At 40.6% G+C, this 13,442-nt stretch overlaps 1 protein-coding gene across 1 annotated transcript in view; it reads right to left on the reverse strand.

Annotated features, from left to right (window-relative positions):
• Positions 1-13,442, reverse strand: part of LOC124777179 (zinc finger-containing ubiquitin peptidase 1-like) — a 176,516-nt gene that overhangs the window by 139,833 nt on the left and 23,241 nt on the right. Inside the window, 1 exon segment of the mRNA XM_047252490.1 lies at positions 1,689-1,857. Coding sequence (XP_047108446.1) covers positions 1,689-1,857 — 169 coding nt within the window.

A 13,442-nucleotide genomic window follows, 5' to 3' on the forward strand; every position in this document is an offset into this window, starting at 1 on the left:
CTTTCTGTCATTGAAACTCTGTATAACATACACACATCAAAAAAAGTTTTGCATCACCTCGATTCTGAGTTTTCCGGAACTAGAATTGGAATAGAGATCAACATAAACATCATTTCTACCCTTTTTATTGCTCATGAAAACCACACATTGCATGTTGTACCACATTACAGTGAGACATTCAGAGGTGGTGCTCCAGATCACTGCACACACTGGTATCTCTAATAGCCAGTAGCATGTCCTTTTGCACTGATACATGCCCGTATTCGTCATGGCATACTATCCACAAGTTCATCAAGGCATTGTTGGTCCAGATTGTCCCACTCCTCAACAGTGATTCAACGTAGATCCCTAAGAGGGGTTGGTGGGTCATGTCATCCACAAACAGCCCTTTTCAATCTCTCCCAGGCATGTTCACTAGGGTTCATGTCTGGAGAACATGCTGACCACTCTAGTCAAGCGATGTCATTGTCCTGAAGGAAGTCATTCATAAGATGTGCATGATGGGGGCGCGAATTGTCGTCCATGAAGATGAATGCTTTGCCAATATGCTTCTGATATGGTTGCACTATGGGTCGGAGGACGCCATTCACGTATCGTACAGCCATTACAGCACCTTCTGTGACCATCAGCGGCATACGTCGGCCCCACATAATGCCAACCAAAAACAGCAGGCAACCTCCACCTTGCTGCACTGACTGGACAGTGTGTCTACGGTGTTCAACCTGACTGGGTTGCCTCCAAACACGTCTCCAACGATTTTCTGGTTGAAGGCATATGTGACATTCATCTGTGAAGAGAATCTGATGCCAATCCTGAGCAGACCATTCAGCATGTTGTTGTGCCCATCTGCACCATGCTGTATGGTGTCCTGGTTGCAAAGATGGACGTCGCCATGGACATCCAGAGTGAAGTTGTGCAACATGCAACCTACTGCGCACAGTTAGAGTATTAACATGATGTCCTGTGGCTGCACAAAAAGCATTATTGAACATGGTGGTGCTGCTATCAGGGTTCCTCCGAGCCATGATCTGTAGGTAGGGGTCATCCACTGCAGTAGTGGCCCTTGGACCACCTAAGTGTGGCATGTCACTGACAGGTCCTGTCTCTCTGTATCTCCTCCACATCTGAACAACATCGCTTTGGTTCACTCCCAGACGCCTGGACACTTCCCTTGTTGAGAGCCCTTCCTGGTACAAAGTAACAAGGCGGACATGATCAAACCACAGTACTGACCGTCTAGGCATGGTTGAACTACAAACAACACAAGCCATGTACCTCCTTCCTGGTGGAATGACTGGAACTGATTGACTATTGGAACCCCTCCATCTAATAGGCACTATTCATGCATGGTTGTTTACATCTTTGGGCAGGTTTAGTGACATCTCTGAACAGTCAAAGCGACTGTGTCTGGGATACAACATCCACAGTCAATGTCTGTCTTCAAGAGTTTTGGGAACTGGGGTGATACAAAACTTTTTTTGATGTGTGTAATATCACTTAAAAATATGGTGCATGTAACAGGTTATATTTCATAGATTAAAAAAAGTTAGTTTGAAGAATCCACACAAATGTAGTGTCTTTTAAGCAAGTACAGTGTATGCAATACGTCAATTATATTTTTTACAAAACACACAAAACTAAATTACTGATTTCACAGCAACTTCTACAGACCAATTCAAAACACATACCTTTTGTGCAAGAGCTACCATCATCTACCCCATTACTTTCTGCTGCACGAAGTTCAATTTGTCTCTCATAGTAATCAGAAACAGACATTTCTCCTGCATACACAGCTTTCTGCATGTTGGTCAGACTCTGTTCTCTGAAGTTCCCTTGATTGTCCATTCCATATTGGGCCTGGAATTGAATTATTATTACAATTACCAAGGTCACTGACACAACTGTTAATGTGGATGGGGTATTTTGAGCAGCAGCAGCCGTATTATCAGTTGTGCAACTAAATTAAAAGTCTGGAAAATAATATAACTTGCAAGTCTGACACTCCAAACAGAGATTCTTAACAATAACTCAATGTGATGGAATTACGGGAGAAGAACATTGATGACTGAAGCTTGTACTGGGTCAGTCAAAAAATGTTGACAACTGGATTAGCAAAAAACAGAAAAACATTAAGATGGTGGTTTTAATGCTTCAGGTATTCAACATAGTCTCCCCCACTTGAGTATGATCCACAGAATGGTCACACAACAATGTGAAACTTTCAGACATGCCCGTTTTTTGGATGTTGTTCAATTCGTGCATTGCTCTGGCTTGAATAACAATGATGGAAATTCCTGGATGGAGCAACACATAAAATAAGGGAAAGGCAACCACTCAACTGTAGTGGATCGATGCAAGGAGCATAGTAATGCATAACAGAAAACAGCATTCACACTAACTTTAAGAGCATTAGTTCTCTTTCTAACAATAGTACACAAGTTACATACACAACCACACAGATACCCAAATACACACTCCTGTGGCCACACGTCCCTTTTTTTGCATATTGACTTAAATAGTGGTTATGCTGTCAAATTGCTGGTCCTTCATGTGAATTCCTGCAGATTTGTGGTTGGTTCTGTGATGATTTTTTCCAATAATTATTGACATTTTATATTTCAACAAAGTTGCAGCAGGTGTCCATGTGTCATTTTTGGTTGGGAGTCAAAGCGATTGTTCAAATGCACATCTGTTGTTTACAGCTGTTTGGTCAAGATGCCATCATAATTACTGTGCTGATGTCGCCTATACGCCAGGAATAAAATCAGTCATGGAACTTTTTTGGACAGATGGTGTGTAATGATTGATAGGTTATCCACTGCTTTTAACTCTATTACAATTATTAAAAAAATGAAAGACTATATTTGTTGATGTGTGAGGGAAGATATACCACAGATAACACAGAGTTGTTTGTACAGAACTTGCTTGATCAAAGCCGCCTAACAAATGTCTTATCAGTTGGTCTAACAGTTCCAAATCACAAATGTTGTGATTATAAAACAGTTTCATAACTGAAGTGTTCTCATCAATTAAATTCTTATAAGCACTGTTTTTAGCTAAGTTTTAAAATTGTAATTTTAGTGATTTTACAGCTACAGTTATATAAGCAGACTTGTATCCAAAACGAATACCTTTTAAGTTCGATTAAATAAGTTGCAGCAATACAACTGAAAAGAGTCAGTTTTTTATTTGTGTATGAATTATTATACTTCTGAAGTTATAAATTTTGTTTTTTTCTAGTATTCATAAAATTATTAATTTTTTGTTGTTTGTCTACCAAACTATTATGATTATACAATGGGAAATCTGGGCTGAAATAACAGTACAAATATAAGGATAAATTGCTACCTACTGCACAGAGTAAAAATTGAATAGCAGATGGACACATTTAAGCATGCAGGGATGTGGCTTGGATAGGACGGTGAGCTGTAGGCGAGAAGCAGAGAAAGGGAAATGACTATGCACATGGATAGAAGGCGTGAATGAAGCTGGAGTAGCCTCCATCACAAATATATTCTCACACACTGTACCCTAACAGCTGCCCACATTCCGCTTATTCACGCTTGCTCCATAATGACCTCACCCGATCCTTTTACAACAGTCCCTTCTCTTCACTCATATTTACCCACCAACAGACACCCTTATATACTCATCAACCCATTATTTAATTCTATTTGACTCTGATCTCATCTTGTTTTCACCTTGTCTTTCTTTCCTTCTTTTTTTATTTTTTGCTATATTTCACGTTGCTTCATCTTATATGAAATTTAAAGATGGTTTTTAAATATATTTACACATTCTTTATGCTCCTCTCTGGATCTCTGCTCCTTCCATCTACATCAAGATAGGAAAGTTTTCCTATCACCAGCCAGAATCTAGTCCCACATACTGTTCCTGCATTGCTGCCTAGCTCATGGAAGGGGGAGAACATTTCATTCAATTCTGTACAAGACAGGCTACACCATCATCAGTAATAATACAACATCGGGGAAAGAAATACGCCACCAGACAAAGAAAGTCAAGCACCCAGAAGAGGAGGAGGAAACAAAATGAAAAATCGTGAGTTGAGAGTGTATCTGATGTTATTTCAGAGATCACAATATTGAGTGAAAATTATGAAGAACTTGGCAATATGAGCCCACTTATCACTATGACAGTCACCTCCTCTGGCCAAGATGCATTCACTTATTCAGTTGAGAAAGATGTCGTAAAGCTGTCGCAGCCTCTCCTGAGGCAAGCTGTCCCATGCCCTGTAACTGTTCTAACTGGTTCTTCACATCATGAGTACTGGAACTGGGACAAAGTTGACATCTGAGCTGGTCTATTCTTCTATTAGACACATCTGGGGATCTTGCTGACCATGGAAGTTCCTCAGCATCTTGCAGACAGTTTGTAGAGACACATGCCACATGTGGGTGAGCACTGCCCTAAGAAAATTACCATCACAACTTTGTTGCTTCAGAGGTTACAAATTAGAATGCGGGATGTCCACAATAAACTGCTGTGCCATCAGGATTCCCTCAGTCACTACCAGCTGTGATCTGAAGTCATACCCAATGGCTTCCCACACCATGACACCAGGAATGACACCACTGAGCCTCCACAAAATGTCAGAAGAAGGGGACCTATCCCTGATAATTGACATCTGGTGTAATGCAGAGCCATGATTCACTGCTGAGCACAATGCGACACCATTCATAATCAGTCGATGTAATGGCACCATTCCAAACACAGCAGTTTATGTTGTGGAGATAATGGCAGCCTATGTATGGAATGAAATTTCATAGTCTGGTTGCTGCTCGTCTTTGACCCATGGTGCAGAATGACACAGAATGTTGCTGGGAGTCCATTTCTTGTTCTCTGATGGCTAGTGCACAAGTGTAGGGGTTAAGATGTGCTTGGTACACAATATGGTGATCCTCCCTTATGTTGCTCAGATGTGACTGACCCAAATTTTGATGATGAGAATGCCTGCCCTCATGTTCCAACGCAGTCCAAAATCAGGCTCTTGTAATGTCTGAATGCCATAGAAATGTGAACACTGCATGATTTGGCCAGTTAGCCAAATGGAAACCCCACAATGACACCACTTTCAAATTATGTCTGGAACCGGTGATGTCATCTTGCATGAGTAAGCAGCATCTCAGTGTCCTCCACAGTGATCAATCAACATCTGACACTGTTCACTCCTGATATACCCTAACCAGGCTTGGCAACAACACTACACATGAACAATATAAATGCACACTGGTGGCCCTTCTTTATTACTAGGTCTGCATCATTTACCAGTCACGACTGGACAGACTGTGTCAGGGTTACATATATAAGATTTGGTTATAATTTTATACAACTTACAGAGAAGTATTCACAATAAGGGCAGATATAACATATTCGGACAATATTGTTTTTTTCCATTCACTTTGGTCAATTGTAGCGGCACCACCGTTTAAGATAGGAAAGTTAGATTCAGTGCAATAGTTTTGAGTGAACAAGTTACAGCCAGGCACGGGCCTGTTGACAGTAAGTTACACCGACCAGCGGTTGTGAAGTAGAATGGAGGTCACAGGACTGTCAAAATGCTGAAAAGAGTAAACACAGCGGTTTACATGGCGCAAGTTACAGGCAGAAGGGGCCGACTGGCACAACCTAGGTTTTATGAGTACGTGACTCAGAGCGGGGCGTTAGCAAAACAGAGGCGCACAGCCATGTATAATTAGGTGCCGGTTTCCTAATGAGGGCATTCAAGTGTGGCAGCTCTCCCAGATGGCGGGGCATGTCACACCACAGGCTACACGCAGCAGCAGATGGGGCGCCAATGTTCCAGTCCATGGAGGGTCGCTGGTTCAACCCTCTGAGGCCAACGTGGGGTCCACAGCCAGCCTGCGGCAGGCAACTTGACAGCTCGCTACTGTGGGCAGTCTTGTTGGCTCCCAACACATGCCGGAGGCATCCCAAGGTGAGGGCCACAGATTTGAATGACGGATCGCAGGCACTTGTTGTCGCCGCGATGTTAATCACAATGGCGAAGAAGCACACAACGGGCTGCCCTGCAGCTCCCAGCGAGTGGAGCTGAGGCAACAAGGACGAAGGCCGCTGACACCGTCAAAATTTTGCAGCTGTACACTGCCGGCACGCCGCAGTACATTGCACAGGTTGCTGGTGTAGCCCCTCCGTGCCAAGCTGTTTTGCAGACAGCAAACTGGCATGCTCGGCATTGCAGGACCCTGTGATGCAGACAGAGGGGAACACGGCAGTGTAGCTAGGAATAATAAAATACTTGAAGATCACGGCCAAGTTTTAACACAGCACATCCTGACAAGTTTCAATCCATGTCCTACATTCCTCCACCGCATGCCAACTATAGTGGGTGTTGTCACCACAGGATGACATTCGAGCCCACCGCCTGCATTACAGTCGCAAAATATAGTGAGTGTTGACCAATTTTTCTTTTTGAGTGTTGGACGTTTTCTTTCTTTGCATTTTCAGAGTAAGTGTTAGTGTGTTTGGGGCAATAAGATTTTTTTTCTTTCATGGCATTTAATTACTTTTGTATTGGGTTGAGTATGATGTTTTATTTATCTCCTCCTATTACGTCATCGCATAAAATGTAAGATGTGATACTGAGCTGCAGGAAGTCAGTTTATTTTTGTAGTTAAATGTTTTGTTTCTGTGGGATTTTATAGGTTGAAATGGGACTAACTGGGAACAAAAGCAACACAATGGCAGAGTCAGGGATGAGAGGTGTGTCAGAACCAGAAGTGGTACAGATTTTGTTGGAAAAGGTAGCACAATTGACAGTGGACAATACGCAGTTGAGAAGTGAATTAACATGTAGGAGTGAGCGGGAAACTGCATCTGATCAGTCATTGTTGCCTAGGGTGTTGCAGCAGGAGACTGATGCAGCTACCACGAGTTTGTTATTCCGTTTTCTGGCAAGGCATCTAAGGATGTGCGTTCATTTGTTGAGGACTTGGAAACTTCAGCTGTGATGATTGGTTGGTCTGATGAACAGTTGTTACATGTAGCCAAGATTAGATTAACGGATGAAGCGAAGACATATGTAAGGTGTTCTCAGGCCTTAAGGAAGGTAGGACAGTTTAAGCAGTTGCAGGAGGGGCTTTTATAGAGCTTCAAGAAACAGAATAGTGCTCAGTACTTTAGGGAGAAGTTGAGTACAAAGACGAAGAGACAGGGTGTAATGGTTCTTTATTTACGTGACCATTACAGCACTCCTACTCCAGTTCTCGATACCAGTAACATCGTACTACTTTTCTGCAAAGTAACAGACATATTTTTGTGACAATATTCACATTTGGTTTTATTAATGTATAGGTACTCCAATGTATCGATATATTACAGTGATATGGTTCTTGTGTGTATTCATTTCTGTGAGACTGTCATAATCTTTGACTTACTTGTAACTGTTTTGGCGCGAATGCGCACAGAGCAGTCTTTGTTTCACATTGCAGAAGTTAAGTTATTACTTCGCTTTGTAAAAGAACAGTCAAGTCTTGTGTTTGGTTAAAGTGGAAATTAAATATATGAAGATTGATACAAAACTGTTTTCTTGATGATGTGACAATTAAGAAGAAGTATATGAGAATTTACAAGAAGTTTAATAAAAATGTGGATCGTGAACACCAAGTCAAAAATTATTTCTACCATACCTTTGTTCTGATCTGGAATTGTTTGATCATTAAGAAGTTCCTGAAAAACGCATTTGTTAGGTCTTCAAATATTGCTAAAATACAAATCTGGACCTTCTAGCAGTCAAAGTGGAATCACCCTACAATCAACAAGATGAGCCATAACAAATTCGACAAAATTTACATGGGAATCCATTCAAGATAAGTACCAAAATTAATGACTTTTTTACAGTGACTTCATTATTTCCATTCTGACGATACTATCCACAGTCAATAACTTTGTTGTTGCCCAATAAAGCAAACATATGCTGCGTGAGCAACATTATTAATCTGATTTCTAACCTACTTTGCAAGTGGTGGTATTGTTAGAAGGGGAAGACGGGACAGAAATTTGCGGACAGAATAAGAGAAATAAATGAGTATACTTACGAGTTGGGTCAGAGCGATGAAGCGAATGGTGTTCTGTTGCAGGAGGCCGAGCAAAGGGCACTTGATGTATTTTTGAGGGGGTTACCAGCGCATATGTTGCGGAAAAGTGCATGAAGGGACTCCAAAAGATTTGTATTCGGCAATTCAGCTGGCAATCCGGTGTGAGGAAATAGACGTGGCAATGAGGGTACATGACAGACAAACAGTGTTTACAGTGGGTATAAAATGTTATCAGTGTGGTTGTACGGGACATGTGCAGAGGCAATGTATCCAGTCACCGAGGAACAGAGGAAGGGGTGGAAATCAGCAGCATAGAGGATGGAGAAGTGGAGTTAGTAAAGGTGGACAATCGTTAAACGGCAGAGGGGGCCCAAGACCCACCTAAGGGAGCTCCTGTTTAATTTCAGTGCTACAAATACAAATGCAGAGGTGGAATGTTCAGTGGTAGGATCCATAGGAACTAAAAAGTTTAAGATTTTGTTGGACACCAGGAATGTAATGGGACGAAGGAAGTTAGAACCACCACGTCATTGGTTGCATGGAGTGGTCACACCTTAGGGATCAGTGACAGTTGACTTTCGCATACAGAAAGTCCAATTTTATGTGTGCATGAAGGTAGTACTATGGGTAAGTGAGGGCTATGACATGATCCTAGGAGTAGATTTCTTGCATCAACATCATGCCAAAATTGACCTTGGACAACGAACTGTGGAACTAGGTGGAATGTTATTTCAGCTAGGGGAAACTGTTGTCGATGCAGAGCTGTCACGAGGGGCGTCCAGTGTAATGAACAAACCAACTGAGCTGTGTACATTAGCATTAAGGCTTAATTGGCATGAGTGTGTGTCTAGTGGCACTGGGAAGTCGCTTTGGATAAGTGTAGAGTCAAATCTACCTGTGGGTACGGTATGTATTATTGAACCATTGGAGGATAATGAAGTTTTGGATCCATTAGGTTGTTTTCTGAAACATAGTATTGTACGCATACAAGAGGGAAACGACAGGCGTGTAGTCCCCATGATTGTGGATAATTTTAGCACTGTAGACGTGAATTTGGGAGAAGGAGTTTTAGTAGCGAATTGGGATGTACCAGATGACAAAGACTGGTGTTCGAGAGGTAGGAATAGCGATCAACTAGTAACTGCTGATAGAACTGCATTGTGTTACAAAATTAAGCATTTGAAAGGAGGAGAAGAAGAGCATATGGAAGAATTGTTGTGGGAATTTAAGGATTTGTTTTTTCTGCAGGGGCCGTTACCAGCTACTCCATTAGTTCAAGATAGGATACCAACAGGGAACGAAGCACCTGTTTACCATAAACCATACAGAATACCGAGGTATTTGCAGCTGATTGTGGAGGATTTCATTGATCAGCAGCTTGCAGATGGTATTATAGAGAATAGCAATAGTTCCTGGGGAGCGGGCATTGTCATTGTGCCTAAAAAATCTATGGATGGAACTAAGAAATACGGATTCTGTTGTGACTACCGATACCTTAATAATAAGACAGTAACGGACGCATACCCCATTCCAAAAATATTGGAGACTTTGGATCACGTAGGACAGTGCCAGTACTTTTTTACAAAAGGTTTGACAAGTGGTTATCATCAATTAGAAGTGGCTCCAGAGGATCATCCAAAAACTGCTTTCTCTACTCCTGGAGGCCATTATCAGTACATCAGAATGCCATTCGGTTTGAAAAACACTCCAGCAACGTTTCAGAGGTTGTTAGACAGTGTGTTGAGGGGTTTGAAACCACAGCAGTGTCTTGCCTATTTGGATGACATTATAGTGTTTTCAAGTAGTATGGAGCAGCATAGACAGCGGTTAAGGGAAGTCTTTATGGGGTTAAAAGCAGCTCATTTGACGCTGAGCCTGGAGAAGAGTCATTTTGCATTGCAAGAAGTGAAATATATAGGTAATATCATCAGTAAGGAACAGATCTGAGGTTGGTACAGGCTGTAAGGGATTTTTGGGAGCCGAAAACAGTTAAGGAAGTGCAATCATTTGTCAGCATTTGCAATTTCTATCGAACGTTCGTGAAGGGTTTTGCAGATTTGGCACAGCCATTGACGCGATTGTTACGGAAGGGTGTCAAATTTGAGTGGACAGAAGATTGTCAGAAAGCGTTTGACGAACTGAAAGAAATGTTATCATCAGTTCCGGTTCTTGTGTTTCAAGATTTTGAAAAATAGTTAGGGCCAAGGGTAGTAGTGCCAGCGAAGCTAAGAGATGAGCTTTTAACATAATCATGTGTTATCTGGTCATGGTGGGAGTAGAGCGATGAATAGGAAAGTGGCAGAGACATATTGGTGGAGGGGTAGGAAAGTAGATGTGAATCAGTATGTCAAAAATTGTATACCATGTGCACAGAGAGCAGATTTGAGTCAGAAATGGATACAGCTACAACGACTGCTGGAAGCGACATGTCCATTTTCTATGTTGGGAATTGATGTGTTAGGACCTTTCAGTCGAACACCATTGGGGAACAGACTCGTTCTGACAATAATAGACCATTTTTCGAGGTATGTGGAGATGGGAGCTATGCCAAATCAACAGGCAGCAATGGTTGCGCAAGCATTAATAAACAACTGAATTTTGAAGTTTGGTGTACCAGAGACAATAATTACTGACCAAGGGACCAACTTCTTGTCGGATTTAATGAAGGAACTGTGGAAATTGCTGAACGTAAAGAAGTTGAGGATGCACGCATGGCATCCACAGATAAACGGAAGGACAGAACGGGTACACAGAACAATCAGGAAGATACTGAGTTTTTATGTGGATTCTCCATCATTGTCAGTGGGACAAGTATTTGAAGCATATAGTATGCGCATACAATGCAAAAATCCATATGAATACTGGTTTGTCTCTGTTTGAGGTAGTGTACGGCCAAAAAGTGCCATCACCATTTGATTTCGTGAAGCTGCAGAAAGGAAGAACCGGTGAATTGTATCTGTTTAAAATCTTCAGTGAACTGCATGAAAAAATTCCATTCACATGTGAGCGCGAAAATGAACATCGTCAGTTGAACTACTTGGATTTAACATCAACGATAACTGATGATAGAATGTCCTTTAACATTTAGCGGAAAGAAACATACACGGACCACACTGTACCAGCCTCTTCAACGCATCCTGAATCCCATAAAAAAGTCTTTTTTCACTCAGCCTTCCATAGAGCTGTTTCCACACCACTGTCCGCAGAAAATCTTGCAACTGAGATAAATCTGTTAAGAACCATTGCAGTTAACAATGAATATAAGCTGACTATAGTAGATAAAATCTTCAGAAATAAGACCAAAGCCAGAATTATTACTCTCAGCACTCCTTTTAATAATGAAGTTTATGAAAAGAAAAAATATTTATCCATTCTGTATATAGGGCCAGTATTTTATAGGATTCAGCGATTACTCAGGAACAAATATAACTGCAACGTAGCCTTTTCTACTAACAACAGCTTTCGTGGCAACCTTATACATAATTTAAAATCAGAACCGTCTCCCCTCCAGAACTCAAGTATCCATAAAATCTGTTGTGACACATGTAAAGCCTATTACATAGGCCAAACAGGTCATGCTTTCTCTGCAAGATACAAGGAGCATCTTTTAGGGAAAAATGGTTCTAACATTCATAACTCAACCTTTGCCGACCACCTGTTGATCACAGGCCACAAACCTATGGAAATTCATGACATCGGAATTTTGCACTGTTAAAGAAAAGGTTTTAGACTAAACATTTTGGAAGAGTTACAGATCTTCAAACATCTTTCTCTGAATGATGATCTCATATTAAATGAACAACTGCAGTTGCATAATAAAAAAATTTTCAGTGGCTTAAAGCCATTACTTAAAGATGTCTGATAGCTAATGTTGGTTATCCGCTTCCCTGTTCGGCCCTTAAATACTGTTTTCCTCTCCCTTGCTTTTATGATTTACATCCTGTTAATTTGTCAATCACTATTATATTAATTTCATATAGATGTTGTTAAACCTTTGTAAATTCTGCTACTAGATGACGCAAGCTGTATCATGTTCACGTCGTCATTTGCTATGGCCCGCTTGCGTAGTCGCTATTACTCATTCGTGTTCTATACTCTGTAGTGCCCTTAGTGGCATATTTATACATTGTTTTAAAATTTTGACTATACCTGAAATGCAATTCGGACAATGTCTTTGTTCTTCAAATTCTATGGCTATTGCAGGGAGTTATATAATAAAACAATGAACAGCCGTCTTTCATTGCATGCTTTCTACACTAGTAAAGTTACCAATAACGAAATATAAACAATGATTCAGACATGGTGCTAGAAGAAAACTTACAGGAGAAACCTTAACAGTCAATTTACAAGTCAAATTGGGGTGAAATTAATCAGAAGCAATTACAAGGGATATAAGTATCTCATTCCAGGAAGAGAAACCTCACACAAAACAGAGAACAAATCCCAAGTATTGTAAAACCTTCCAGTTTGTTACAAGAAGGTAAAACACAAGTAGGTGCTATTAAAAAATGCCACTAGAATCTAGAGCAATATCAGGCAACATAAACGTGAAAAGAGTGGGATAAATAAACCTTAAGTCATCAACATAGAGTTGTGGTAGAAATTTTAATGCATTCAAATTGTGCAGCTTTTTCAATGAAAATTTGAAGGGCTCGGCAGTAGAAAACGGTACGGGACAAATCAGTAGTTCTGAGAAAACGCACCACAGATATTATAATAAAATCCCATAAATCAGATATCTGAAATATATACAAAATCATATTTTTTCATGTACAGCATTGCTTTATTACACAGCTTCAGTAGTTACATATTTTCAGTATGTAATGTCAACTTGAAAAAAAAAATTTCAAAATTTCAGAAACATGTACTTAACATTATTTACTCGAAACATCGTTGTCTCAACACACTTACTTAACATTTTTTACATGAAAACATTATATTCTCAATGGATTTACTTAACATTATTATTTTACTTAAAACACTGTTTTCTCAGTACATGATTGTCTATCTTTCTTCTTCATTTTCTTGTTGCTGAAGTGGAGTACCTCCTTTTGCTTGGAGTGAGTTGTACCAATCATGGTATACAGCAGGTATCCATTTTAAGCTTGAGAGAATGTCTCTTAGCTTGTCTCCTTTAATTGGAAAAGGCCCAGAATATTTTGGTTTAAGCTATGTCATGAAAGAACTGTTAGCAGGTCTTCCATGTTTTGATAAGGCAACAGATTCTAGGCATCCACTGTATGTATCACTAAACACTAATGTTGGGGTGGGACTTTGTAGCTCAGCAGAAAGTAGAAGTTGAACACAATTTCTGATACTGAATTTGATTTGAGTAGTTGATGCATGTGGTTGGTGGAACAGCTGTTT

Source organism: Schistocerca piceifrons, chromosome 2, assembly GCF_021461385.2.
Source record: "Schistocerca piceifrons isolate TAMUIC-IGC-003096 chromosome 2, iqSchPice1.1, whole genome shotgun sequence".
Classification (NCBI taxonomy): Eukaryota; Metazoa; Arthropoda; class Insecta; order Orthoptera; family Acrididae; genus Schistocerca; species Schistocerca piceifrons.